Source organism: Pungitius pungitius, chromosome 11 (genome assembly GCF_949316345.1).
Source record: "Pungitius pungitius chromosome 11, fPunPun2.1, whole genome shotgun sequence".
Lineage (NCBI taxonomy): Eukaryota > Metazoa > Chordata > Actinopteri > Perciformes > Gasterosteidae > Pungitius > Pungitius pungitius.
Genome location: NC_084910.1, coordinates 15,547,350 through 15,573,295, shown reverse-complemented (window position 1 = coordinate 15,573,295; position 25,946 = coordinate 15,547,350). Strand labels below are relative to the sequence as shown.

General features: G+C 44.0%; 3 protein-coding genes across 6 annotated transcripts; 1 reads left to right on the top strand and 2 right to left on the bottom strand.

Annotated features, from left to right (window-relative positions):
* Nucleotides 1-796: 796 nt before the first annotated feature.
* LOC119197701 (apoptosis-associated speck-like protein containing a CARD) lies at nt 797-6,305 on the bottom strand. Its single transcript, XM_062565537.1, has 5 exons — nt 5,958-6,305; nt 3,673-3,930; nt 2,214-2,246; nt 1,732-1,776; nt 797-1,474 (listed from the first exon to the last, which is right to left on the bottom strand). Exons 1-5 carry the CDS (start codon nt 6,208-6,210, stop codon nt 1,209-1,211), a joined length of 855 nt encoding a protein of 284 aa, XP_062421521.1. The 5' UTR covers nt 6,211-6,305; the 3' UTR covers nt 797-1,208.
* Nucleotides 6,306-6,434: 129 nt separating this feature from the next.
* etsrp (ETS1-related protein) lies at nt 6,435-10,725 on the bottom strand. 2 transcript variants are annotated; one of them, XM_037454232.2, is made up of 8 exons: nt 10,531-10,725; nt 10,046-10,127; nt 8,738-8,875; nt 8,546-8,620; nt 8,313-8,462; nt 7,978-8,223; nt 7,645-7,763; nt 6,435-7,485 (listed from the first exon to the last, which is right to left on the bottom strand). In XM_037454232.2, the coding sequence occupies exons 1-8, from the start codon at nt 10,594-10,596 to the stop codon at nt 7,201-7,203; spliced, it is 1,161 nt and encodes a 386-aa protein (XP_037310129.1). In that variant the 5' UTR covers nt 10,597-10,725; the 3' UTR covers nt 6,435-7,200. The 2 variants fall into 2 exon arrangements, with proteins under 2 accessions (XP_037310129.1, XP_037310130.1); XM_037454233.2 differs by having other exon boundaries at nt 8,738-8,842.
* Nucleotides 10,726-13,699: 2,974 nt separating this feature from the next.
* On the top strand, nt 13,700-25,788 carry fli1rs (Fli-1 proto-oncogene, ETS transcription factor-related sequence). Of its 3 annotated transcripts, none has more exons than XM_037454534.2 (10): nt 13,704-13,899; nt 18,548-18,744; nt 19,130-19,302; nt 21,463-21,666; nt 22,552-22,671; nt 23,478-23,546; nt 23,692-23,754; nt 24,152-24,199; nt 24,420-24,506; nt 24,821-25,786. In XM_037454534.2, the coding sequence occupies exons 1-10, from the start codon at nt 13,882-13,884 to the stop codon at nt 25,342-25,344; spliced, it is 1,503 nt and encodes a 500-aa protein (XP_037310431.2). In that variant the 5' UTR covers nt 13,704-13,881; the 3' UTR covers nt 25,345-25,786. The 3 variants fall into 3 exon arrangements, with proteins under 3 accessions (XP_037310433.2, XP_037310431.2, XP_037310432.2); XM_037454535.2 differs by lacking the exon at nt 13,704-13,899 and adding an exon at nt 13,937-14,443 and having other exon boundaries at nt 24,821-25,785; XM_037454536.2 differs by lacking the exon at nt 24,420-24,506 and having other exon boundaries at nt 13,700-13,899; nt 24,821-25,788.
* The last annotated feature ends 158 nt before the right edge of the window (nt 25,789-25,946 follow it).

Below are 25,946 nucleotides of genomic sequence, written 5' to 3'. Positions count from 1 at the left end.
TCATCTAGAGTCGATCCTTTTACATTAATGGTGTTATGAAGAGCTCAAATGCTGATTTTATGTCATGGACTTGGCTGACAGCGTATTTGTCAGAACCTGAAAGCCTTCTGATGACATTAGAAGCACTAAGTCTACCTGTTGTTCACGTGGGGAGACGGACCATAATAACTTTACATTTTTGGGTTTGCTGGTGGTTGAGAGACAACAGGAGGGTCAACAATGAGGGTCTTATTCTCATCAGAAGAGGATGCCTCATAATCAAGGTCCTTCTCAACATCATCTTTTGTCTCAGACACATTCTCGAACTGGCTCGGAGGAGGCTGGCACAGTCCGGCTGCCTCCTCACCGCTTTTTCACTGCGGCGTTACGTCAGATTAACAAGACTAACATACGTGAACTACAGGACGCAGACTATGGGGTGCGAGGACATGTGATACAACTGTGTACAAACATTACATTGATGACATATAGGGACATTATTTACACATGCTCAAGTTTAGCTAAAACACGAGCAGCTCATCCGGGTTAATGAGGATTTGGTCAATATACATTTACGATAAAGATATTGAGTAACAATCCCAAAAAAATGTCACAATCTAACTTAAAAGGAGATCTATTAGCAGGTGTGTTCATACCTCTCTTCTTGTTAAAGTCAATTTAATGAGTATTAACATGTGGTAAAATGTCATTTTAAAAATAAAACAGGAGATGCCTGTTTGTAAACTCTATTCCATCATATGTGCCTTATATGCGATTTAAAAAAAACTGGATTCACTGAAAATGTCAAGAACAGAAATAGCAATCATAAGACTTTTATCAACTTATATGAATTTCCAATTAACATTTTTTGAATGAGCCTAATACCGTATATGGGAATAAAAATCAGAGGTTAAATCCGCTTGATAATCAAGCATGTTTTGATTTATATAAAAATATAAATTAGTTCATTTCTCACGTGATTGTCTGATAAACATTCAAATTAATTGTCAAACTTGAATTAAAATCTCATCACTGATCAGGTGGACGAGGCACCACATCTCATACAAATATCCACAAATTTAGATCTAACATGAGGTCAGTCATTTGAATATTACCACCCCGCCCGCCCCCTTTATCCCCTGAGACATGGTAATAACATGAACATTCCCATTGTTATTTTTGTAATTGGGCCCAGTTACACTCATATTTGAGCTGAAATGAATGAACATTCATTGATTTTTCTGGAGATCTTTCATGAGAAATGTCTCATGTCTCTGGAGGATTTTGTAGAAGACTTCTTTGCCGTCACGTCCAGCAGCGTTCAGTGGACCAGAGTAGAGGCTCCTCATCCGATCCCTGCTGTTGCTGATATCAATGATTTCATCATATTTCGCCTGGGAGACGACTCCTTCAGCGAGGAGATCATCCAAAATGGTCTTAATGTTGCTCACTCTGTCGATCAGCGCAGATCTGTGATTATCCACAAAGTCTGACTCTGTGGAAAGAAGAAACAATGACTCCACAACGACACAATACAATTTCCCAAAAGTGTCAAACTACCAACATGCTGCACTCGTCTGCTCCTTTCATTGCTCTGCAGCATGTGCTGTGTTTGGAGAGCAAGTTGGACCTGTTCTAAACATCCAACCGTGCAGCAACACAAAAATGAGGCTCAATGGGGACGTTCTGGATTTCCTAAACAATCGGATCAGTGCCTGGTAAAATAAATTAGTAAAGAAGGCGTCCCGCTACCTGCGCTGCCACCTCGTGCCGTGGTGTTCACACCAGCTGCTCCGGCTGAAACAAATTGATGGAACATTTAAATTGTTTTGTGATGGAGCGTTCTAGTGTTGTCATGCACACAGAAAATAAAGAGGTCATCTGTCAGGGTGGAAATAGAACACTAAGAAAAGTCAAATTTGTTTCCTGCAAATGGTCCTCGACTTCATCCTCCTGATGTTAAAACACATTCTTCATAAATGTAAAGTTCAGCAGTGTGACACAGGAAAATCAATCCTGGTGGTGTAGATTAATCTAAACCCCTTCTTTCATCTATTATTAGTCTCTCCACAGCAGCAAAACTACCAAATAAATTTGATGGTGAACATAATTCAGTGGCAGTATTCTGACCTAATCTTCTCTTATATACTAAATATTACACCAAATGACCTGTACTGTAAATACCGTATTACAACTCAATGAAACTCATTTTTCTTTGTTAACAAAAGACTCACAGTTATTGGAGGGCTGTCCGCCGGTCTCTTGCACTGCAAAAATAGAACAACATTATTAGATTTGAGATAACGTTGAGAGAAAGAGAAACATGGTGGATTTACAACCTGAGCTACAGGATTAATGTAGGAAATGTTCTCTTATTCGCTTTCTCAATTGGAATCTTGGTTTAAGCATAATTCCACAGAATCCAAAACTGCTCGTTTAAAGATTCTTTTGCATTCCTGCTCAACCAAGTTCTCCTTCTGTTTGTGAGGGGCGAATAAATGCACAGCTAAATGTGTATCATCTTTAATTAATTTGTAAGAAAATCTGTGCAAATGTCAGTGTGTTTAAGTGTAAAATCACTTAATTCCATAAGGATTCTGTCTTATTCCCAGATAGGAAAGCACAGGTGTTTTTTTTAAATAAATGTATTATAGCTGCATTTCACTTAGGGGAGGCTCTGGTTTTGTGCACACTCCTAACTGGGAAAACCTGTGGACGTAATATATAATTGATATATATCAATTACCCTTGTTCTTCTTCTTTCTTACAAAATTAAAAAGTCTGCCGTGTAAATGTCTCTATTCAGTCGCTGTATCGAAAATAAGTATCTGAGGAAAATAAAGACAGGGCTGGCAACCGACTGCACATCAGACAGGTGTGGCGGCTGCTGAAAAATGTTCTATAGTCGAATAAATCTTAGCAAACATCCCAGGTTGATTTAATTAGGTGTTGTGTTTTTGATATATATATATATTAATACTGATTTGCAATAAAATCCGGTCTTTTTACTTCCTCCGGAATGCAACACGCCTGTCGATGTTAGAATGGGGGCAATGTTGCTTAAGTGCATTTAACACTCTCGAAATTTCGTGCACATGCAGGAACATCCTATATTTCCCGCACATATAATATTTTACAAACATTACTGTGCACATTCCATATTTAACGTTTTACATATATCGACCCATCTGGAGCGCCCCCTCCTTGATACCTTATTTTTTTACGGGGGGGTTCACGGAGGGGGCGCTCCAGATGGGTCGACGCGCCATTGCCCTCTATTGGCCAGCTGCAACAACAGTAAAAAAAAAAAATTAAAAAAAAAAACTCTGCGGTTTGCTCGATAGAGGAGATGAAGTATAACACATCAGAATATACTGAATAACTATAATATTCTGCATAATAATCGCATGTTCTTCCTCATCCACCGATGTGTGGCTGCCCGGGAGTGCTGACGCGTCGCTGAGCCTCTGCTCCAAAAGCGAAAGTAAGTAAGCAAGTAAAATAGTGTTTTTCTTTTCTTTTCTTTTTTACTTCAAACCCATTCCCGTGGAGAACTCTCGATACTGCAAATGGTTAAATAAAAGCGGTCATCTGTCAGCTTCATTACTCGCAAGGGTTGAAGCATCTTAAAGCCGAGTAACGGTTCTGGGTCTGATATTCCACCTGTCAAACCACGAAGCCTCTGATACTCACTCAGTTTGTCTGCGTGTTCGTTACAGCCGATTTCTCTCAACAGCTCTGCGGTCACCGAAGGAGCTTCGGCTCCGGTAAAAGTAGTTACCAAGACATCGGCGATTTCTATGCGTGTTTTACCCTCCACCTTGTTCTGGAGGACCTTCGGCTCTCCGGGGCGATCCCTGAGCGCATCGCAGAACTCTTTAAAATGCTCATTTGAAAGGTCCGCCAACGCGTCTTTAATCGCCCTTTTGACGGTTTTGGGGGGCATTTTTCACCGAAAGATCCCGAACTGTTGATGAAAAGTTGTGACACAAGCGGCCGAAAGTGAGGTCTCTTCTTCTTTTCCGCGCAGGAAACCGGTGGAGGCGCTTCAGGTGCTGTCGGAAATATCATGATCATAGTTGATTATATAATAGTATGTAATACATGTATATCATTTAATGCAAAGAACAATATCAACACATACAGCAATAATTAATCTTGTTATTACAAATATGTTAAATCAACTCAATCTACCTGCTGTGCAAGGCAAGGCAATTTTATTTATATAGCACATTTCAACAACAAGGCAATTCAAAGTGCTTCACATAAAACCATTAAAGAAATCCAAACGTAAAGCAAGGAACAAGTCGACCTAAGTTGTGTACCGTGTTTATGCAAATGTTTATTTTATAAAATAAAGCTTAGTTTTGGAAGATAACGTACATAAAAATGTAAAAAGTGTAAAGACAGGTGGACGGATTCAAAGGTTGGTCTGCAGTGTACTTTCTCTCTTATCTCACCTTATTATGCATGTGGGTCCGTGCCTAGTGAATGTTTCTATGGCTAGGATTGGGAGGGGTTCGTCGAATGGCAAGTAACAGTATTCGAAAGCAGCATTTGAACGCAGCACTTCTTCTGTAGTTCCTCCAGCAGGGCCGAGACCCTCCTCGTTCCACAAGGGGCTGTTTCTCAGTCCCAGCCTATATTTTAGGCGGGGCATCAATGTAATTGGAGACCGTTGGTGAATTAAGATAATGTGTGACGTCCTGAGAAGCCACCAGGGCCTCCTGCTGCACGATAATCGATACATTTATAATAACTACTGCTTGGAGGCATATTGCATTTAAACTAAGTTTTAATACCTCCGATTCCAAGCAGTGAAAATGTCTCCACTGTCCTAATGGAAGCCCCACAGAGCAGCTTCATGGCCAGCAAAGATAAGCCTGATGAATGTGGTACAAGCATTGGCACAGTTGTTTTTTTGCTGTATGGTTACAAGGCTTGTAAAGTCAATACTGCAGGTCACAGGCGTGTATATTTATGGGCTTTTTGTCAATCAGCCTTTCACCAAATCGTCTCTCTGTACAAAAAAAACAAAGCCTGAGTAAGTTCAACTCTTCAAAGTGGTGCTTTACCTAAAATTATACAGGAATGTGCCCTTAGGTTCTTCATGACCTCAACCAAGGTCAAGGAGAGTTGAATAGTTTTGACAGAAAACACAGAATATATAAATGGTATTTGTCTGCTTTATTTATACATATCTGTTATTTAAATAAAAACACTGAGAGCTACAATATATTTTTTTAAAAGACACACTTTATTATGACAAAGTACAAAAACATTGATCCGTCTCAATGATGAAAATATTCATCAATGTTCCTGTCCTGGATAGTTAATGCCCATCGACGTTGTCAGCAACCGCCTTTGTGAAACGTGTGATTTCAAGAATATTTTATATTATTTAACTTTAATAGGACCAAATCAGCCGCTGATTGTCACATTAATAGATAAAGATCCTTCTGTAGTTGAATCATGTTTGTATTTTATTTCAATTTAGATGTAAGCATGTTGATTCTTTTACACATGTTTTTACACCTCTTCCAGTGACAATTGCAAACTTTCATTCTGCAGTGGCTGCTGCGACGGCTCCTCTTGATCAGGATGTCGCTGCAGCTCATTCTCACTTCCATTTAAACAGTATCTCTGGTTTTTGCACAGGTTTCTCCAGTTCCGTGTATGCAGGACTAAGCCCTTTTTTAGAGTTGATTTCCTGTCAGGGCAAGTCTATAGACTTATAAGGGCGTCCAGTGGTTTCTCTGACTGTAACAAAACAGGAAACAAAATAATGACCATCAGCGAACACAGAGTCCCCTGCACACTGTTAATCATTAGTGTTAAGGCCAAAGCCGGAGCCGTAAAGTAGGTAGTCCACCATCACGTCATTTACAGGAAACTAACGCGAGCGGCTGGGGAGCAGAGAGCAACCACGATGTCGCAATGATCGAGTTATTTGAGCGCGAAGGCCGCGGCCCGCTCACCGAGCTGCTTCGCCTCTTCGTGGCAGTTGATGTGTTCGAGTACCGCCACGGACACGCGCACGGCCTCGGGCTCCGTGAACGTGGAGACGAGGACGTCCACGACCTCCAAGCGGCTCTTCCCCTCCACCCTGTTGCGCCTGACCCGCGGCTCTTCCCTGCGGTCCAGAAGCTCGTCGACGAACTCGTCGAATTTTTGCCTCGACAGGTCATCCAGCATTTCAGCTAAAGTCATCCTTACACTCTTGGGAGTCATTTTGTAGACCTATTAAGTGCAAAGAGATTTTATTGTTTTAATGTCGATAGTTCCTCCACACGTCCCCCTCGAGCTTGAGACGGGAAGGGCGCGTTCAACGCCGCTATTGAATAATCGAAAGAATGAGTACTCAGCTGTCAATTTGCTTTCGGTGCTTGCATGAAACACATCACTGAAAATGGGATGCAAATTTTAAAGTGCAAATATCTAGTATTAAGGCCCTTTTCACACTCTTATCATGCATAAGTCTTACTCTAAATTATACAAATATATATACGTATATTATATGAGTACCACATATGGTCTAAACTCCATACCTCCAACTCACAGCACATGAAGGCAGCCATAGATCCGGAAGAGGCTGCTAATTTTTTCTCATTATCAATGCATTTCTTATGAATGATACTCATCACACAATCCTATGTTTATATACAGTTTATTTACAAATCATCACACAGGCTAAAACGTTCACAGTGCTTGCCTGGAAAAAGCTCAGGTTTTTGTTATTCTGACTAGCAACAGAGGTAGACATGAGTTGAGTTCTGTATCACAAAATTATTAATATAAATGCACAAAAATCTACAACGCGTTCATATAAACACTATCTACAAATCGGTTCCATCTTAGAGACAAAATATGGCCTCTGACGTTGCAAAAGAAGAATCTCTGTATCATGCTTTAAATGCCCCTGTGCCACAGTTACTTAGGTCTGAGGTGCCGTGTGTTTCTGTGTGATCCATGATTTAAGAAAATACTTAACGTGATTTTTTTCTGATTATTTGATTCCCTGAAATGCAGCGTGCATGAAGCGGCTGGATCATCACACGTGCCAACACCGCAGCTCTGCCAACGCTGGAAGAGGCAGCGGTTCCCTTTGTAGGCCCGTGGGCCTGGGTACCCCCAGGTGTCCCTGGTACGCCTGGATTACCTGGTGTCCCTGGCACTCCTGGTACTCAAGGGCAGCCCCATAAGTCCTGCTAAGCCTTTTTCCTACTGGGACGCCCATGTTTCGCTGGTTTGCTCCGATACCACCGCCGCCCCCCCGGTGCAGGGCTGCCACGCCTCCGTGTTGGTGGGCAGAACGTTCAGGCTGGTCAACACCTCCTGTGCCGTCTTTCCCAGCATGCCCTGTATGTCGCAGACGAAGCGGTAGACGTAGCGCTTGCCCGCCGTCTTGTGGATGATGTTCTTGTGGTAGTAGTAACGTAGGCCGCGGCTCAGCTTCTCGTAGTTCATCTTGGGTTTGTTCTTGCACTGGCCCCAGCGCTTGGCCACCTGTGGGATCGACGGACAAACAAAAAACACTCCATCAATGTGTGTTTTTATCCCCGAACAACGGTGAATGTTTCCCTTTTTGAGATGTACTGTTGTACAAGTTTAAGTATAACGCCACATGAGATACTACGCAACTGCCACTTTGAGCGACCTCCTCACCTCCGAGGGGTCGGACATCTTAAACTCCCACCCGTCTCCGGTCCAGGAGATGAAGGTGCGACAGGCTGAGTCCAGAAGAAGCTCCAGTAAAAACTGCCACAGCTGGATTGGACCGGAACCTGAATGAATGAAATAAAAAAAAGGCCATTCATTAGGTTGCTGAACACATTTTTGTCATTATCAATTAACGAAGAAGCTCTGTGATCCTTTACTTTAGCGAAATACGTGGTAGACACTATAGTTCCAGTTGAATAAAACATTGTGATTGTTTAACTAAATATAATTATTATTACACAAATTTTATAGCAGCTCAGAAGAGACGAGGGATCAAACCTGGATAGGTGGACATTCCCGGCATGTGGCCCTCCCTGTCTGGCCGCTGGGGGTGTGCGCCCTTGCGTTTGACCACACGGGGGCAGTACTGCTCCGAGGCCTGGGGGCCGGGGGCCGGAGGCGGGTGGGGAGTGGGGGCGGTGAAGCCCGGACAGGAGTACTCGGGCCAGAGGGACGAGGGCTGCCTCTGCCCGTCCGAGTCGTACAGCTCAGCCGAGTGACGCGAGTAGCTGGGCTCGGTCTCACCTGCAGCAAAGAGGCGGAGTCACACACCTGAGCTGCAAAAAGCGCGCCGGTCACGCGGTAGTTTTTTTCCACGGAGGGAGACGGCTTACCCTGTAACGTACTGGGGCCTTCCGCGCTCACGAAGGGGCTGTGGCTGCCCTCCACCGCCGGGCTGAACTGCCCGTTGAGGGGCACCAGGCTCTGGTACGTCTGCGGGGGCTCCTGGTACCCAGTTGGCGACTGGTCCACCGTCAGCCCGTCTGCACACCAAAAACACAAAGTCAGCCACGACGAAACGTCCCTTTGGGGAAATGCCAGCCCTTTGATAACCGCGGGCGCTCACCGTGCGAGCAGGAGGCCCACCAGTTGAACTCCTGGTAGGAGTCCAGGTTGAAGAGGCAGGTGTCGTCGCTGCTCGCTGCCAGAAAGAGCAAAGGAAGCAACTGTGAGATGAGGCAAGAGCACCTGGCTTGTTATAGCCCACCATAAAAGGTGTGTGTGTGTGTTCTTTTTTTCATTTATTCTGAGGTTTCACCTTTAATGTCGTACGGGTGAGAAGCTTTGGGTGGCTCCGGGTAGCTGCTCTCTGCCACATACTGCTGCTGCTGCTGCTGCTGCTGTTGCGCGGGCGCTTTACTGTCTAACAGAAAAGACAGGTCTTCACCAGGGTAGTCTGGAGGTTCAACACAACGCAGACAGATGGGAGAGTTAGTGAGGGAGGGTGGGGGTGAAGGCCGGAGAGAGAGAGAGGCTGCAGGCTCGTAAAAGGACCACACCAATAGTTTACACTCAACATTGATTAAAGTTCTTTGATTTCATCATCATCGAAAGAGAAATTCCCTTTCAGAGATTATGCAACAACCTATTGATGTTTTTAAAATAAAAATACAGTTTATCATTGACAGGTTTTGTTTGTATAAATAGTTGCATTTGGCTAATGTGGGGGAAGTCCAACATGAGATGTGCAACTCTTTTTTTAACTGAGAATGATCTTAACTTAACTTCTACAGCATCTCAAACATGTTTCAAGACTCCACAAGTAGATTTTCTCACCATGAAGAATAAACAATACCAAGACACTGCTATTGATCCAAAATCTGTGTGCTTAAAACAAAAGCATCAAATCATTGGTGGTGTCCTTTAAGTTGGAGGTTTATTAAAGATTTAATCAATTTACTGAAACTAAACTCGGCAAGAAAGGCAAGATGGAGTGACTTTGAAAGTTTGGATGTTGATACAGAAAAAACAGCAGCTTGTTTACAGTCCAATCAGCACAACACACTCAGGCTCTTTCAGCTCTGTGGATGGGAGGTTGGGGGGTGGGCAGCTGGGAGGAAACGGGGGAGTGGGAGGGAGGAAGAGACGGGAGGAAACGCAGCGGAGGGAGTGTGACAGAGTAGTGATGGAGGTCTGGGGAAAGGGGGATGGGGGGTGGAGGGGGGGGGGGGGGTACTCTAAATCTGTTGGACGAGGAAGTCTGGAGGAAAGGATTAGGGAAGACATGGGAGTGTCTTTAACCTGACCACCCTGTTTCTGTCTGTCTTTGCCTACCTCAGCCCATTCAAGCGTTTACACACACACACACACACACACGCACACCCAACAAAGCAGCACCCCACTATCCCGGGTGTCAAGGTCTCATGGAGAACGCTCTGACAGATGTGAAGAGACTCTCTGCGTAAATATTTCCTGTGTCCTTCAGCTGCCCGAGGTTCAGAGGAAACAGATTGCGACAAACATACAACAAATAGTAATAACTCTGTCAGGGCGCCGCTGAGGGTCTAAACATCGGGGCATCATGAGTGATGAAGAAGAAAAAAAAAAAGAAGAAAACTGAACTCACCATAAGATGCAAAGTCAAAGCCGGCCGGCACTTCCTGCGTCCTGAAGTCTTCCGTGTAATATCCAGTCTGGCAAATCTCCATCTGTGCGGAAAGACTCCGTGATTACAGCTTCATGGCAACTCTCCTCGTGGATTAATATCTAGCACAAGGCAACATGAAAAGCCCTGCCACTTTATGTAAGTTTGCTAACCATAAACCATAGCAGTACATCTGTGAGGGGGGCTTTTTTTTACACCTTTTCTCTGTTAAAGTGCTATGTTACATGAGCTTTTATGGCAATGATGAAGTTTTTTTTATGTGTGATTCTGATCATTTTCATTCTGAAAAGTACAAAATGTCAGAAAATAGAGCAAAAAAACCCCCAAAACATCCTCTTATTTCACGATGCAAATGCCATTCTCATGGTCATATGAAGCCCATTAGATTCCTTCGTGGTGGTTGTCTGCATTCCATCCGATAAACGTGAAAATAAACCGCAAATTACCTTTATTTTTGAGTCCCTGCCGTCTGAGCTTCTGTCTCCAGGTTTGATGATAGTGTCCCAGTACATCTCTCTTTCTCTCACGCGCTTTATTCACCGGCTGCACGAGTGCTCGCCCTCCGGCCGGCGCGCTCCCGTTATAACCGCAGCGGATGGTGGGAGGGGCGCGTGAGGCCGCTCTGCGTCGTGACCGTTTTTTTTTGTCGAGCGACACCGTGACGTCACACGCCCTCCCCCCCCCCAGTGACAACAACAAACCGAACTAAACGATCATTCATAAAACACTGACACCGTAATCTTCCGGCGGAATACATCACGACGAGTTTAGACCGACGAGTGGTGGAAGAAATGCTCAACGGTTAAAGTGTCAATATCAAACTGCAATGTACGTCTGAAATAATTAAAGTAACCTAACTGCAAAATAAAATACAGCGGAAGAACCCCGGTCATTAAACGCTTCCATATTCGTTATTAACATTAAAATGTGGAGCCATACATACTACATTTTACTACATACTACATTTGATTTAGTAAGTAAATCTAAATGTTTTGTGTGAGAGAAAACAGCAGAATTGTAATAGTAATAGAATAGAAAATACTCGGTATTAACATTGTTCTTAAGTAGCAAAAGTATTTGCATGAATGTGGTCAGTTACATTCGCATATTTTGAATGTATCATTTATCGATATTTAAAGGAGGTATGATTAGATCGGAAACAGCACGTCCAACTGCATACGGTGTAAAAAAACACGTAATATATTTAATGATTTAGGGTGTTTTTCCGTTTGTCAGGGACTAAGCTGATCGTAAGGACAGAAAAAAACACGGAATACAACTAATATACTTGTAGCCCTAAAAAAAATATCAGTCAGTTCGCGGTCAGCACGGTCGGTTCAGGTAGTTATTGATACATATTCTTCAATATATAAAAGGTTACCAAGGCGTATTTCTGCAACTTCAAGCCCATTGTGGATTCGGCAGAACCCCAATGAAGAAACGATTACATGCTGGATAATACCCAGTCAGAACACCCATGTGTTATTTTTATCCCCTGATAACATGAGGACTAAATAACTGAGCCGGGCTTTGGGTGGGGATGAAGTGCAGCCTTTTGAAATCAAGCAGTCGGTTTCTAATGAGGTGGGAGGAAGAAAAAAAACAAAAAACAACTCTGTATCTTTACAAGCCATTCAACAAAACAATGGCCCGTAACCCCCCCCCCCTCCCCCCCACACACACACACACACACACGCCAAAAGTACTGGCAGAAGAAAGTCCGAAATCACGGCGTGAGTGGTTGCAGCAGATAAGGCCGAGCCCAGGACCTTGTATAAACAAACAGCACGAACCCACCCACACACACACACACACACACATACATCTGGAAAAGTGGAGCCGGCTGAAATCGTGCGCGTCGGTGCGAGACTGGAGTCGTGATTGGGAGCCCCACCCCGAGACCTCGAGACGAGGACTGGACCGGGATAAGGTGACACAGCACGAGGTGATTAACAACCACCTGGGCCCTCCGACGCGCGGGTCACAGCTGGAGTTAGACTGTCACGCCGCAATAAGCCCGCGAACAGCATCCAATCAGCCAGACATCTGAAACAATTCCCCCCTTTAATGTCCTCACGTGCACTTTGTGATTTCTTGTTATTTTGAGTTTGTGCCCTTATGGTTGAAACGCACTTATTGTAAGTCGCTTTGGATAAAAGTGTCAGCTAAATGACATGTGATGTAATGTAATGTAAAAAAAAGACATTATTTCTTTGCATTTCTGCTTTCTGGGTAATAATGATCTTATCTTTACAACAACATAGCTCAATAAAAGTATTAGAGACGGCTCAATCAAGTTAAATTGGGCTCAATGCAGTTTTAATACAATGACTTCTAAAAATGGTACAACAAAGACTTTAAACCTTTATAGCTTTTTACTGGACCGGATCAGTATATATTGTATTCAAGGAGAAAGTATTTGGATCATTTGAAAAAGTAAACGTCAGACAAAGTATCAGACTGTAAAAAAGGTATTTTGTGACAATTTTAAATAAAAAGCAATATTGAAATTTCACTGATGACAGGAGATACCTATCTTATAGAAAAGTAAGAATAAATGAAACAAGAGTAAGTATATGAAAGAATTGATAAGATGACATTTTACTGTATTTAATTTTACTATTTACTTTTATTTATACTTTAATTTGTAACATAAAAATATTGACATGTTCCTTTTCATGTGACTCACTTTACTTTGCATCTTCATTGGGCCTTTGGGCTATGACTTATTTTTCTCTTTCAAAATTGCTAAATTATCATGAGCACAATCAGACTAAAAGCTATAGATGGCACACTATTCTTACCACATGGCTTTAGAGCTGTGCAACAGGAAGTGAGGCCTAAAATGGAATTACCTGCTGATGCACTTTTGATTAGAGTATCCTCTGGACCGGATGACTATTTGTGTTCATTTTCTTTAATTATTTAAATATTATATTTCATTGAACATTCTGGAAGTTAGAAGACGTCAAATGTTTGTTTTAACACAAAAAGTAGTGTTTACTTGCTATAACTCTTATTCATACGCAGAGCTAAACACAAATGACCTTTATTTATTTTAGAGGAGAGTCACAATCTGGAGTCCTTTGTAACATGCTTATGTGTATGTGAAGTTAACTTGCAGCAGTGGGAGTCAGACAAATCAAGAGGGTCTTATCTTAAGAGCCTCTGTTTTTTTGTAACACAATAAGCAAGATTTCTATCCCATAATATCTAAAGCAACATTTGTATGTATTTTGTCTTATATGCTTGTGTCCCATGTGACGTTTCCGAACATTTATAACATGGATCCAAAAGTACAGGTCCTGTAACTATTATTATTATTATTACTTCTTTTTTGACACTTTAAATGCATCGAAAACTGGGGTTAAACTATTACAAAACCCTTAGGATTTGTTTTAAGGTTACAGAGGGAGCGTTTATACAATCTCTCATTCGGCCTTCCTGGAAGATGCTGGCAGGCAAACGACAGAGGATTTTATTTGTCCTTCTGAACAATAAGTCACGGTTCCATGAGAAGCAGCTTCGGTGCTTTCAGTGTTTAACAGTGACTTCACTTCCCAATTTAGAGAGAGAGAGAGAGAGAGAGAGAGAGAGAGAGAGAGAGAGAGAGAGAGAGAGAGAAAAAAAAACGCATCATCCGGTTATGTTCTGTGAGCGAAAAAAAAAATGCAACTGCAATGGTTTGCGCCATAGAGCCAATGCACCCCTGCATGCATTGAAGTGCGGTTAGAAGGCTAAATTAGCTGCGACATTGACAAAAACGACTAAATGACAAAGACTTCGAGGCTGCTGCAATGGACTGTACGATAAAGGTACGTGTTTGAGAGCTTTTACCTGGAGAGAATGACAGGCGGCCACCCACCCGGACTCTGCTGAGTGAGAGAGTCACGGCGGTGATGCGAGTTCCCCACTCTTTCCTTCTTGTACAAAATTTCCTCTTCCTTCCCGTTCGTGGTTGTATGTCGGCTCTATAATAACACAACTAACCACTACATCTTTACACTCGCATATAAACACTAATTGGTGGCCGCTTACGCGCGATAGACAGGACTTCCAAACCCGTTTTGACTTCTTTTTTTTTTGTTGGTGGGTTTTCTTGTATATTTGGAGTTCTTATTAGGAGCTGCACACCGCGCTATAAAACGGAACTTGGGGTGCAATAACATAAATGACGCCCGGGGACAGAAATGATTGAACTTCGTCGGGGTTGACGAACTTTTAACGAAGTTAATGAGGGGATGCCGGATTTTATTGGTGCGCACAAGGCAGGTGTCGCTAAAAGGCGCCACGGACCAACTTGGACCCAGCGAGAGCCTCTTTGTAAAAGAAGCGGAATCCATTTTCATCAGATGACTGGTATTTCACTTTTCACTCTATTACAACTCGTATCCTGTGTTAATCCTCTCCAAACCACCACAGCGGAGCCGTTTTAGTAGGTTAAAAGCTAGAAATAAAGGCCCTAAACTGATTAAAAACAGAATGTTGCGCAACGAGAGAAAAGGGCAAACGTTTGTATCTGACGACGTTTATGTCGAATATACGAATTCGTATCGTCGTTTTAACGAATGTGCGTCTTTACAACTCTGGCCTGTGGTATTTTATTGCTATTTGTGCATCAGAATATTCTTGCATCCATCCGAATAAGTTAACTTCGACAAGTTATAAATACATTAATTACATCGTTATGAATGATTCATTATAACGAATTACTTAAACCAAAGCGTATATTAGAAACATTTGTTAGGCAAACTGGGCGTCGGCGGATCAAGGAACTAATGATTTAACTAATCTCTGTCTTGATTCATTGAGTTATTTGGGCTATATGTTACACGCTTTATTGGTGCATTTTGGACTGTTAAGTAATTCAATGTCGAGTTACATTATTCATTTGTTATGCCGTGATAAGGGGTAATTATAAGACCCGTGCACGACAATTATGACAACTGCAGGTTTTCGTTTCAGAAAGTCAGCATTTTAATTTTAATGATACAAATTGTATTTTAGTATTGTATTTTATTAGTCGTGTTTTAGCTGTTTACATACTGGCAAAAAATACTGGATGCTTGGTTGATTAAAAAAAATTAAGCTATTTTTTATCAGATACTGTGTCGCAGCAGTTTGTGCGTTTGAGGTTATTTTAAGTATAATTTATAGCTGCAAACGGGAGCACTTGTCAGGTGTCGTTATCTGAACCCAGCAGGCTTCCTGTCTCAAACCTCAGACTTTCCGCACTCATTTCCGCTCATGGACTGCAGAGAAAGAGAGAGAGAGAGAGAAAAAAAAGATGTCGAAAGATCAACAAAAACCTCCCCAGCAAGAACACAGAGGGGACAAACTTAGGCGTCGCATTGTTTTTGATTTAAAGCGACATTGTGACGCAGGACCGGGCCCCGCCGAGGGCCCACGGAGGCCCGACGGAGGCCTCACGCAGGGCCTCGCGGGTGGGCCCTTCGTGCGCTTTGCCGGGCTCCGAGCTCTGTGGAAACCGCGCAGTTGTTTGTGCAGCAGAAAGCGCAGCTGCTCGCGTCATGCCTTCACTTTTACTTCTGCTTTCTGCCGCGCGCCTCAGACGCGGCCTCGGCCCGCACTGCTTTTGCGCAACTGGATCTGGGGCCTGCGGCCCGTTTCGTGGGAGTTCACCGAGGTTTCAGGGCCACACCGATGCCCTCCCCCTCCCCCCCAGCTTCTTTAACACGCAACACACGAGGCCGTCGGTGTTTCCAAAGCAGAATAATCGCGTAGTTGGTGACATTTCCGTCGGTTGCATTTAGTCTTAAGAGGGGGGAAAATAATCCTTCAGAAAAAAATGAAAGGTGCTCTTGCTATTTCTATGTTTCCTGCACCTGTTGGGAACCACAATTTGTCGTTTAATCCGTTTGTTAGTCGATAGAACTTCGATTAGTTGTTTGTCAATAAAAAAAGACACTTCCAGTTTGTAAAAGCAAAGGCTGGCTTTTTAAAATTATTATAGATAAATATATTTGCTCACTTTTGATGGGACAACTAGGGCAAGATTTCTTAGTTTTCTTATTTAACCTCCATGTCGATTCACAACATACCAACTGTTACCATTGACGCGGTGTTGTAATATATTTCGATGTTTTAACTAAACAAGAACATTGAGTTCTAAAAAGGCACTTCTAAAGAAGTGGACATCCGTGTCGTGAGCATCACTCATGGTGCAACCTGCAAAGCTGCAGACTTAAACTCATGGCAGAAGGCTCAGAGTGAAACGTGTTTACCATCAAACTGACGCACTGTAGGACATCGAGGCACAAAAAAACAAGTTGCTTTGTGTCACTGAGCAACAGGCTGAAACACATTGAACAGGAAGTCAGTTGTGGCATCAGCGGTCAGGCCACATTTTGGTAAGTTAGTGTGCAGAGAGAGAGAGAGAGAGAGAGAGGGGGGGGGTGTAGAAAGAGCGGGGTTGCGTGTTCGCTGTTGTGAAAGCGTGAGCTCGTCACTTATTACTCAAACCTGTGTCCGATGAGCGAGTCACGATAAAAATCAAAATCAACAGTTTGAGTGCTGAGCACCGAAACGTGGAACTATCAAGGAGCGCGCGTCTTCTCACGAGAGATTTATCTGTTTCACTTCTGCAGGCGGGCCCCTGATGGCGGCACGAGGACTGGGGTAAAGGGGACTGAGCTGTGGAGGGTGTGAAGTCCCCGTAACACGTTCACCTAAAAGCAAACAACAAGAAAAATAGCTTAATTAATGAGTGCAGTATTCAACATTTGAAAATACGACAACAAAATATATACTTGTTAGTGTTTTGTGGCTCCTGAGGGAGATTCAACTGCAATATAAGGAGAAAAGAAGATGCCTCAGGTGCTGTCAATTGAATCGCCGTTAGACTTAGAAACGAAACAATCTGTAAGTTTACCACTATAAGCTACATTAGCCACGTTAGCCCACACCAAATATAACCAATCCGATATCAATAGCAGAAACTCATACCAAGATTGGTTTTGAAATCTATTTTTTAAAACTAAAAACCTTTGTTGAAACAAAAAAGGAAAATGGGGCGTGTCCAATGTCTCACGGAGCCCAGGACACGCCCCTTCCAGGCTGCTGAAATCCTCCCCACACTGCGGACTTCTCTCCCAGCTCGTCTGCGGCCTCGAGGAAATGCCACCACGGTGTCATTAAGACTCGCTTTACAACGCTCGGGCAACCAGGGAGCTAAAAAAACCCAACACGGGGCAAAAGAAACAAACAAGAAAGGAAAACACAATGCGGAGGCGGCACTTCAATCAGGGCTACAGCCCCCCCTCCTCACCACTAGCCTTTAGGGTTGTTTTCCAACTTTAAAATGACCCACATTTTTACATTGTGCCCCCCTCCCCTCCACTTCCTCTCCCTTGGCCTGTGCCAAAAGGTTCCTCTGCACATGGCGGCCAGGTTTCCTGTAGGCCACTGACAAAGCACGCCGCTGACGTACACGGCCCCCGAAGACAATGCTCAACTCCTCTAAACAAACACGCACTCGCACCCACTCGGACGCGCACTCTTCGCACGTGCACTCGTCTCAACGTGCACTCGTCTCAACGTGAGAAGCAGACGCCGCAGCATGAAAGTGCCACCTCGGGGTTGGTTTTTTTTTTTTTTTTTTAAGTTCTCGCTGCTGGTGCCGAACACAGGAAGACAGACTTAAATCTCAATCAGACTCCACCTTTAGCTAACTGCAACATGAACCAACCCTAACGACAAAATAAACCTGTGGTTAAGGTAACTGATGTTCTTTGAGGTTAGAAAGCCTCCTCACTGCCTGTGCAGTTCACTTTCAAGCAGCTTTCTCTTTGGGGGTTCGAGTTGACGCACCTTTAAGAGTTTCAACCCAATCACAGGGCACTTCCACTGCTGAAGCTACGCTTTGTTTGAAGGTTAGAAAAGATAAGCACCAGATAAGAAAAACGTGTCACGGCTCCGATTCAAGAGGACCGCGAAAGAAAAAGTTCTTTAAAATGACCCACATTTTGTCAGTTGTCACGTGTCGCGTCAAATAACAACTACAAACATTCACATTAAAGTCAGCGACAGAATAGCTCAAAGCCGTTCTACATGTTTGGAATACTGCGTGAATGGGAAACAATTCAACGGGAGGATGTAGTTCACTACAAATACAGAAAGTTTGTTCATCTGGTAGTTTGTCACTCAAAGTATTAAAGCCAGTCAACAAGCCACTCAAATCATTCTGCAATTTTTATCCTGCAATTGATTGATTTCTTAGTCTCTATATGGTTCTGGATTTAGTCACAAATCTATTCCTACAGACACTCAGATGATGTGTTTCCAGTGAAAGTGAGATTTTAGAAACACTGTGTGCTGCTGTTATCACTCGTACAGCTCTCACAGCTTTTGGGGGGGGGGGGGCTCTGACACATCAGAGTAAACAGGAGGAAAAAGAGGCCCCCGGCTCACTTAACGGCTGACCGCTGTTTCTCTGCCGGACAGGAAGCGCTGTCCGTGGTGAGCGAGGACCAGCCCATATTCGAGCCGCCTTACGCCGCCGTGCACATGAAGGCCGACATGGCGTCTCCCGGCGGGTTCGGCCACGCCTCCAAGCAGAGCCCCGAGCCCACCGAGCCGGAGTGGGTGGGGTCGGCGGCCCAGAACCCTGGGAAGAGAGGCGAACACGTCAACGGAAGCAGGTGAGTCAGGCCGAGGCCTCGGGGGGGGGGGGGGGGGGGGGGCGCTCCGGTTCCCGCATCGTCTGACTGTAGAGTTGTCACGTTCCGGTCCAGAAGGGGAGGGGGGGGGGGGGGGGGGGGTTTCCAGACCCTCAAAGTCCCTTCTTTCTCTCCATTAGCGTCCATCGTAAGTGGAAATGTTTAAATTCCAGATGTGGTAATCATGGAGTTTTTAGCTTTAACTGAAGGACAACAGGACGCCAGTGGTGGAAAGTAACCAAGGCACATGAACTCTACTAATTTCACTGGTCTGTTACTTGTATTGTTGTAATTAATAAGAGCCCCCCCGCCCCCTCCCCGAGGTCTTCTCTTGATGAAGGTGCTCTTCTCTGTCTCTCTGCTCCAGCCGTGAGTCCCCCGTGGACTGCAGCGTCGCCAAGCGCTCCAGACACGTGAGCAGCGACGGGGCCCCGATGCCGTACCAATCCACGTACGCGGAGCCCCGCGTCAGCCCCCAGGCGGCCCCCCCGCCGCCGCCCGCCGGCCCCACAGAGGAGAAGAGGGTCATCGTTCCGGCAGGTGAGCTGAAAACTTGCCCCTCATTGCTCTCCTGTGACACAAATAAACAATAGCGGGTTTCCTGTTGACAGCAGGTTTAAAAGGAATGCTATTTGTGCTGCTATACGTGTGAAGACTAAAATGTGAACGTGACATAGATGTGCGAGGAGAAAATAACTACAAAATGTTCCACTCACAAATATTATTTTGGTAAAAAGGTGATAGGTCTTATTCCTCTGTAGAGCTGTATTTTCTACTGCTTGCTGTATTACTGCTGTAAAATGTGAAATTATAAGTTCATTCAGCCTGAAATAAAAACCTACAAACTTAGAAGTATTAAGACCGGATTGTGCGATAAGTTAACTAGTAGGGCCCTAATATTTCTATTAGACCCCCCCCCCCCCCAGAGAGAGAGACTGACTCACAGAGGCGCTCCGCTGGGAGCTTTGAGCTCACCTTTAACGGGTAAATGATGTCACGAGGTTGGTCCTCAGATGCTGAGGGGATGATAATGACTATTTGGACTATTTAACATGCCTCCCAGAGATTTTATGAGTGTTTTCAACATGTTTGACCTTAAATATCCTTAAATATCTACACGTTTCATTTGAAGAGACCTCAGTTTAATTCTCAATGCACTTCCTGTGGCTCCCAGCCTGGCCTGTGGAATAAACTATTCCTGATTCCTGATTCCTAAAGCGACACATAAAACGACAGCAGGAAAACAATCAAAGTACCTGCAAGTTTCCCTAAAAAACAAAAGAAAGGATGAAATTAGAAAACTTTTCAGTTGAACTTTAGTACTTAATGAGCACACGGGACCGATGTTAATAATTATTTGTGTCCCACTTTTAAAGCCAGGCTGGGAGCCACAGGAAGTGCATTGAGAGTTAAACTGAGGTCTCTTCAAATGAAACGTATAGATATTTAAGGATATTTAAGGTCAAACATGTTGAAAACACTCATAAAATCTCGGGGGAAACGTGTTATTTTATCAACAGGGGAACTAAGGGTGCAAGCGTTTCTTTTTTTTTTAAACTGGAAATAGAATGAATGAATGAATGTGTCACTACTATCCAAATAGTCATAGTCCAAGTTATTTTCATCCTCTCAGCATCTGAGGACCAACCTTGTGACATCATTTACCGTTACCCGTTAACGGTGAGCTCAAAGCTCCCAGCGGAGCGTTTCTGTGAGTCAGTCTATATGGGGGGGGGTCAACCCCCCCCCCCCCCCCCGACCTCGCCTCTCTCAGATCTGTGGAATCCATCTGGCTTCATCCCGCTCCATAATACACGGACGTTTCATCACGTACAAGGACAGCCGGTGTACGAGGGCGTGGAGGCGTCTCTTCGCCGTTTATATAAGCTTCTGATTAATATTACGGGCATTTCACAGTCATTGTTTGCTCCTGGAAATGAGCTTAACTTCCTGAATCAGATTAGCGCGGCAAAGAGGCCTGGACATGGATTTCAACAAGGGCTCGGCAGTATAAAGAAAATTCTATTAAAAAAAAGGATATTTTCGACATTAGTGTGACATTCAGAGATTCTAGATGGATCATCATCAGTGATGTGTATATAATGACTCACTAAGTATAGGCAACTAAAAGACCAGCGAAAGAAGTAAAAAAGTAGAATTATATCGCGTGTATATCAATACGTGTTGCCAGGTAATTCTATTAAACCAGGCTTTGTTTTCACAGAATGACTAAACCCACCCAACTTCACAATCAGTATCACGATCACAAGTGGAGCTCATTTTGGGGTTCCATTTGGTGTTATTCTGCACTTTCATATCCTACAAACCTCCATACGTGTTATAGAAAATGATCTGAGACTTTTTTTTTGCTTTTTGAAATATGAAAAAGAAAAAAAAGGTGAAACGTCTTGTTTGCACTTTATCTACGCTGCAGTCATTCCTGTAAATGTCCCCTCTAAATAAGGGTTATCGTATATACTTGTTAAGAAAAACGGACAATTACTACATTTTCATTGTGACAAATCCAGAAGGCAAAAATGTTGGATATTTCAACTTTTAACTCCGGGACACGATCTCACACACTGAAACAGATGTCGGGATGTAACAGAACGATCTGGTCCGTACGAGTCTTAGACAGAGGTCTAAGGTGAATTACACTGTTATAAATATCTGGACCATTCTTTGTGTGTCTGGTGCCAGACCCGGAGGTGTGGACACAGGACCACGTGAGGCAGTGGCTGGACTGGGCCATCAAGGAGTACGTGCTGGAGGAAGTGGACGTGGTGCTCTTCCAGGCTCTGGACGGCAAGGCCCTGTGCAAGATGACCAAGGAGGACATGATGCGCCTCACGTCAGCCTACAACGCAGACATCCTGCTCTCGCACCTCAGCTACCTCCGGCAGAGTAAGACCCGCCGCACATATATGTTCTATTTGTAGATCTCTCTCCATCTATATTGATAGATAGCTATAGTACCAGTCAAAAGTTCAGACACATTTTCTCATTCAATTCAATTGACGTATTTCCAAACTTTTGACCGGTACTGCATATCTGTCGATAATTATCCATTTATATCTATTGATAGATATATCGTGTAAAATATAGTGTGTCAGCGTGACCATAATAAACTCGGAGGAAGATACGTATCACTAAAATGATGTCAATAAAGAGGACGGTAATAATAATGCTGGATGGTAAATGACTAAAACAGTAAACTGATTGATCATAAATCATTTTATTGTTAGTTTAAACGGTGTATGTTTGTTTTACTCTCTTGAGTAAAATTGTGATGGGTGTTTACAATTTCTGAATTTCTCTCATACTCATGAAGATAAATGAATACATTTCAGAGAATTTATAACCTTAAATTCTTTCACGAAAAACAAATTCCGAAAAGGTACCATGGTCAGTTGACCTGGTACAGGGGCCCTCACCAGCAGCTGCAGGACGTGATGTCATTGGAGGCTGCAGTTGTTTGGGTTGTTGCCGTCCTTAATGAAGCCGATGCAGGTTTCCTGTATTCTGTATACAATACGTCCTCAAGATTTTGGCTACTGCTTCTGCAAACCAGTGGTAAGAAGGCAACGGCCATTTTGCAGTCTAGTTTTCAAGGTAACAACACAAGGACAAAAACAGCCGGACCGGTACTCCAGCAAGGCCCCCTGCAGTCGACTCTTCAGTCCACAACACCCCTCATGACACCGACACTACTGTGGGACGCTGGATGACTGTGTGATCCATCTAAAGAAACAATATCATCTACACCTTTTTTGTCGTTTTTTGCTTTAGGTAGCCCGACGTTCTCGTACTCCACAACTCCTACCAACACCACACCCCCATCCCCACCCCCACAGCAACAACAACAACAACAGCAGCAACAACAACAACCCAGACTACAGGTGAAAGCAGGTGAGATCGTCAAGTCTTTATTTAAAAAGCCTCAGCAGTTACTGTTTCTATCCGGCTCTCCTCTTGCTTATTGTGTCTGACTAGTGTTTGGTGTAAAGTCATTATTATCTCCTTTCCGGATCGGGTACAATGGCAAAATGACACTTGACACATTGAGTGATTTGGATGAACAATCTGACAGCAGATCAGTCACAGGGCCATTTGCATTTTGGCTGAGGATACGTCTGAACCATTGAGTATGAAGATTCTGTCGTTCCATAACAGCTTAAATCATCAGGTTTTAAACGCAAGATGAAGATCCATTTTTTCAGTTTTCAAATGGTATTGCCTTAATTTCCATTTTGAGAGTCATTCACAGCTCACGGCTCTCAAGCCAAACACAAAATGAGAGCAAAAAACGAATAAAATGAGTTGAGTTTCAGAACGGTGTGGCATAGTTTCAAGAGGTTCAAAGAGGATCTTTGGCCAAACACTGGCCTCAGTTGACAAAAAAAAAAGAAAAAAGAAAAAACGATGAGTTCAAAACTCAACAGGCAGTTTCAGACAGGAAGCAGCTGCACCGGCGCAGGAAATGGGGAGTATGGGTCCTACTCCTGGGACACAATTCACAATCTTGTGGCAACAGGGGTTGGCCCAGACAAAAGAGATTTTTTGGGTCATCTTCAGACCTCCAAATTCTTAGCATCTTGGTCTCCATTGACTGACTTCCTTCCTACTTTAGCTGAACCAGCCTACGGTCCACTTCAAAGCCTCTTCGTGCCGCGTGCGGGGCAACGTCTAGTCTCATCCTTTTTCCTTGTGTGCAGAGAGCGGTTTTGAGGAGATCAGCTGCAGGAACAGCTGGGCGGCAAACACCATGAGTCCAGCGCCGAAAGGTACGATGACGAAAGCGTGCTCCATCTACTCCAGGATCCATCTTCTATGAACAACCAAAGGGTCTTTCATAGACATCGTGAATTCTAATCTATGGCCGCAACTGAGGAGCAAAGTATTACTCAGTGATTTTATTTTATTTTGTAGGTCCCTCCATGGAGCACCAACACAGCGCAAGAGTTACAGAGCCCGTTGCAAGAATTGTCCAAGGTATGAAGGCCTTTTACCAAAATTATTTTACAACCCGCAAAGCACGCGGATTCCTGCTTAAAAATGGCAGAAATCTCAGGAGATCTATCTTGATCGATGTTTTATAAAAAATCCTTTAACGACAGACGTGTACAAGGGTTTAAGAGGGTCGCGCCAGCTGCTCTCCAAGGCCGGTGGGAAGGTCAATAGGTTTGGTGGTGTTCGATCACACAGTCCATCCAAAAAAAAAAAAAAACCTACAACGCCACCCAAAGAGTCCTGCAGCCTGTATTTCCTTTATCAGCGGAAGGGGATGAAGGCGTTCTGCACCACGTCATTATTAGTCATTTGAGAAGCGGTTACAAAGGTTGAAAAAGGTAAGAAATGTGTAAAAAATATACTTTTTTTTTCTTCGCAGACCCGTATCAGACATTAGGGCCCATAAGCAGTCGGCTAGCCAACCCAGGTGAGAATCTAACCTCCACGAGATAAACCGACCAAAGTATCACACAAATGAGGCCTTTACACTGTCTGCTTTGGCAACATGAGCGAGGGCTGGCACACATGCTCTCAAACCTCCAAATCAGGCAACACCCGTCGGCAGAACTGCATCACCGTCACACTCTGACGAAAATCCGGCTTCCCTCTCATCGAAATGACTGTTTGCCCTGCTGTTTTCCTCACAGAAGGCCAGGCCCTCAGCTCATCCAAGAACCGAACAGCCAAACAAAGTCCGTACAAGCTCCCTGACCCCAGCGCTCACAGGCCTGTGGGTAGGTTTCTGCCCCGACGTCTGTCACTTACTCCAAGCCACACAGTGAAAAGGTCACATTTGTTGGAACAAATTAAAAAAAAAAAATTGCAATGTTAGCGTAATGTTACTGGGGCAGACCGCCGTCCACAATAAAACTATTTAAAGAAGAAGACGGAGGCGCTGTCCAAGGTCCTGGAACTGAAATATTTTAGTTTTGTTCTCTTTGATTCAAAACTCAACACACAGACGATCGCATTCATCCACACTTCTCACAGCGCATTTCAGGAAGCAAGTAACGGATTTCTTTAACATTGCTTTTTCCACCTCTACCAGGTTCGGGGCAGATACAGCTGTGGCAGTTCCTGCTGGAGCTGCTGTCCGACAGCAACAACGCCGGCATCATCACCTGGGAGGGCACCAACGGCGAGTTCAAGATGACCGACCCGGACGAGGTGGCCAAGCGCTGGGGCGAGCGCAAGAGCAAGCCCAACATGAACTACGACAAGCTGAGCCGCGCCCTGCGCTACTACTACGACAAGAACATCATGACCAAGGTGCACGGCAAGCGCTACGCCTACAAGTTCGACTTCCAGGGCATCTCGCAGGCGCACCAGAACCACTCGGCGGAAGGCGGGATCGTTAAGTACCAGACTGAGATGTCTTACGTCCAGCCTTACCACAGCCACCAGCCCAAAATGAACTTCATGGGCGGCCACCCAGCACCCATGTCCGTCTCCCCCGGCAACTTCTTCAGCCCGCCGTCCCCGTACTGGAACTCGCCCAGCAGCCCCATCTACCCCGGGTCAGCCATGACCAGGCATCCCACCACCCACTCCCACCTGAGCTCGTACTACTGAGCGGCAGCGAACCCAGACGCGCCGGAACACACACATTTACTCCATCCGGGACGCTCCCGAGCCGAACCCCGTCTGAAACGAAGGAGGTATGACGCGAGGGGTCTGATCTTATCAGGGCGTGGTTCTTCTTTTGGTCACGTTCCTTCTTAAAAGTGGATAAAACCCCAGGGTTCATTATCCGCGAGGGATTGGTATTGTACGCATCCCGAGATTTGTTATAAATATACTGATTAACGGTTATTCAAAAGTTTGAAAACCAAGTTTATTTTGTAAGTACCTTGTTTGATTTGTAAAGTCATTGTCTCTACTGTGCGAGTAGCTAACGGTTTAGAAACTGGTCTTTTCGATTCTTCGTCGAAACTGCAAATATCACATTCAATGGCCTGACATTTGTAAAAGAGAAATTGTATAGAATAATGGTTATGTAGCAATATAACATTTACTCAACATGTAAAGCTAATAAATGCTTGTATCTGAAAATCTTAAGTTTCATCATTCACTCATTTAACAGAGAAACTTGGCTTGAAGTTTGTACTCTTAAAATTGAGATCTTTTGCAAAGAGCTAAAAAAGAAATTGTCACGTTTATTTAATCCATAATAT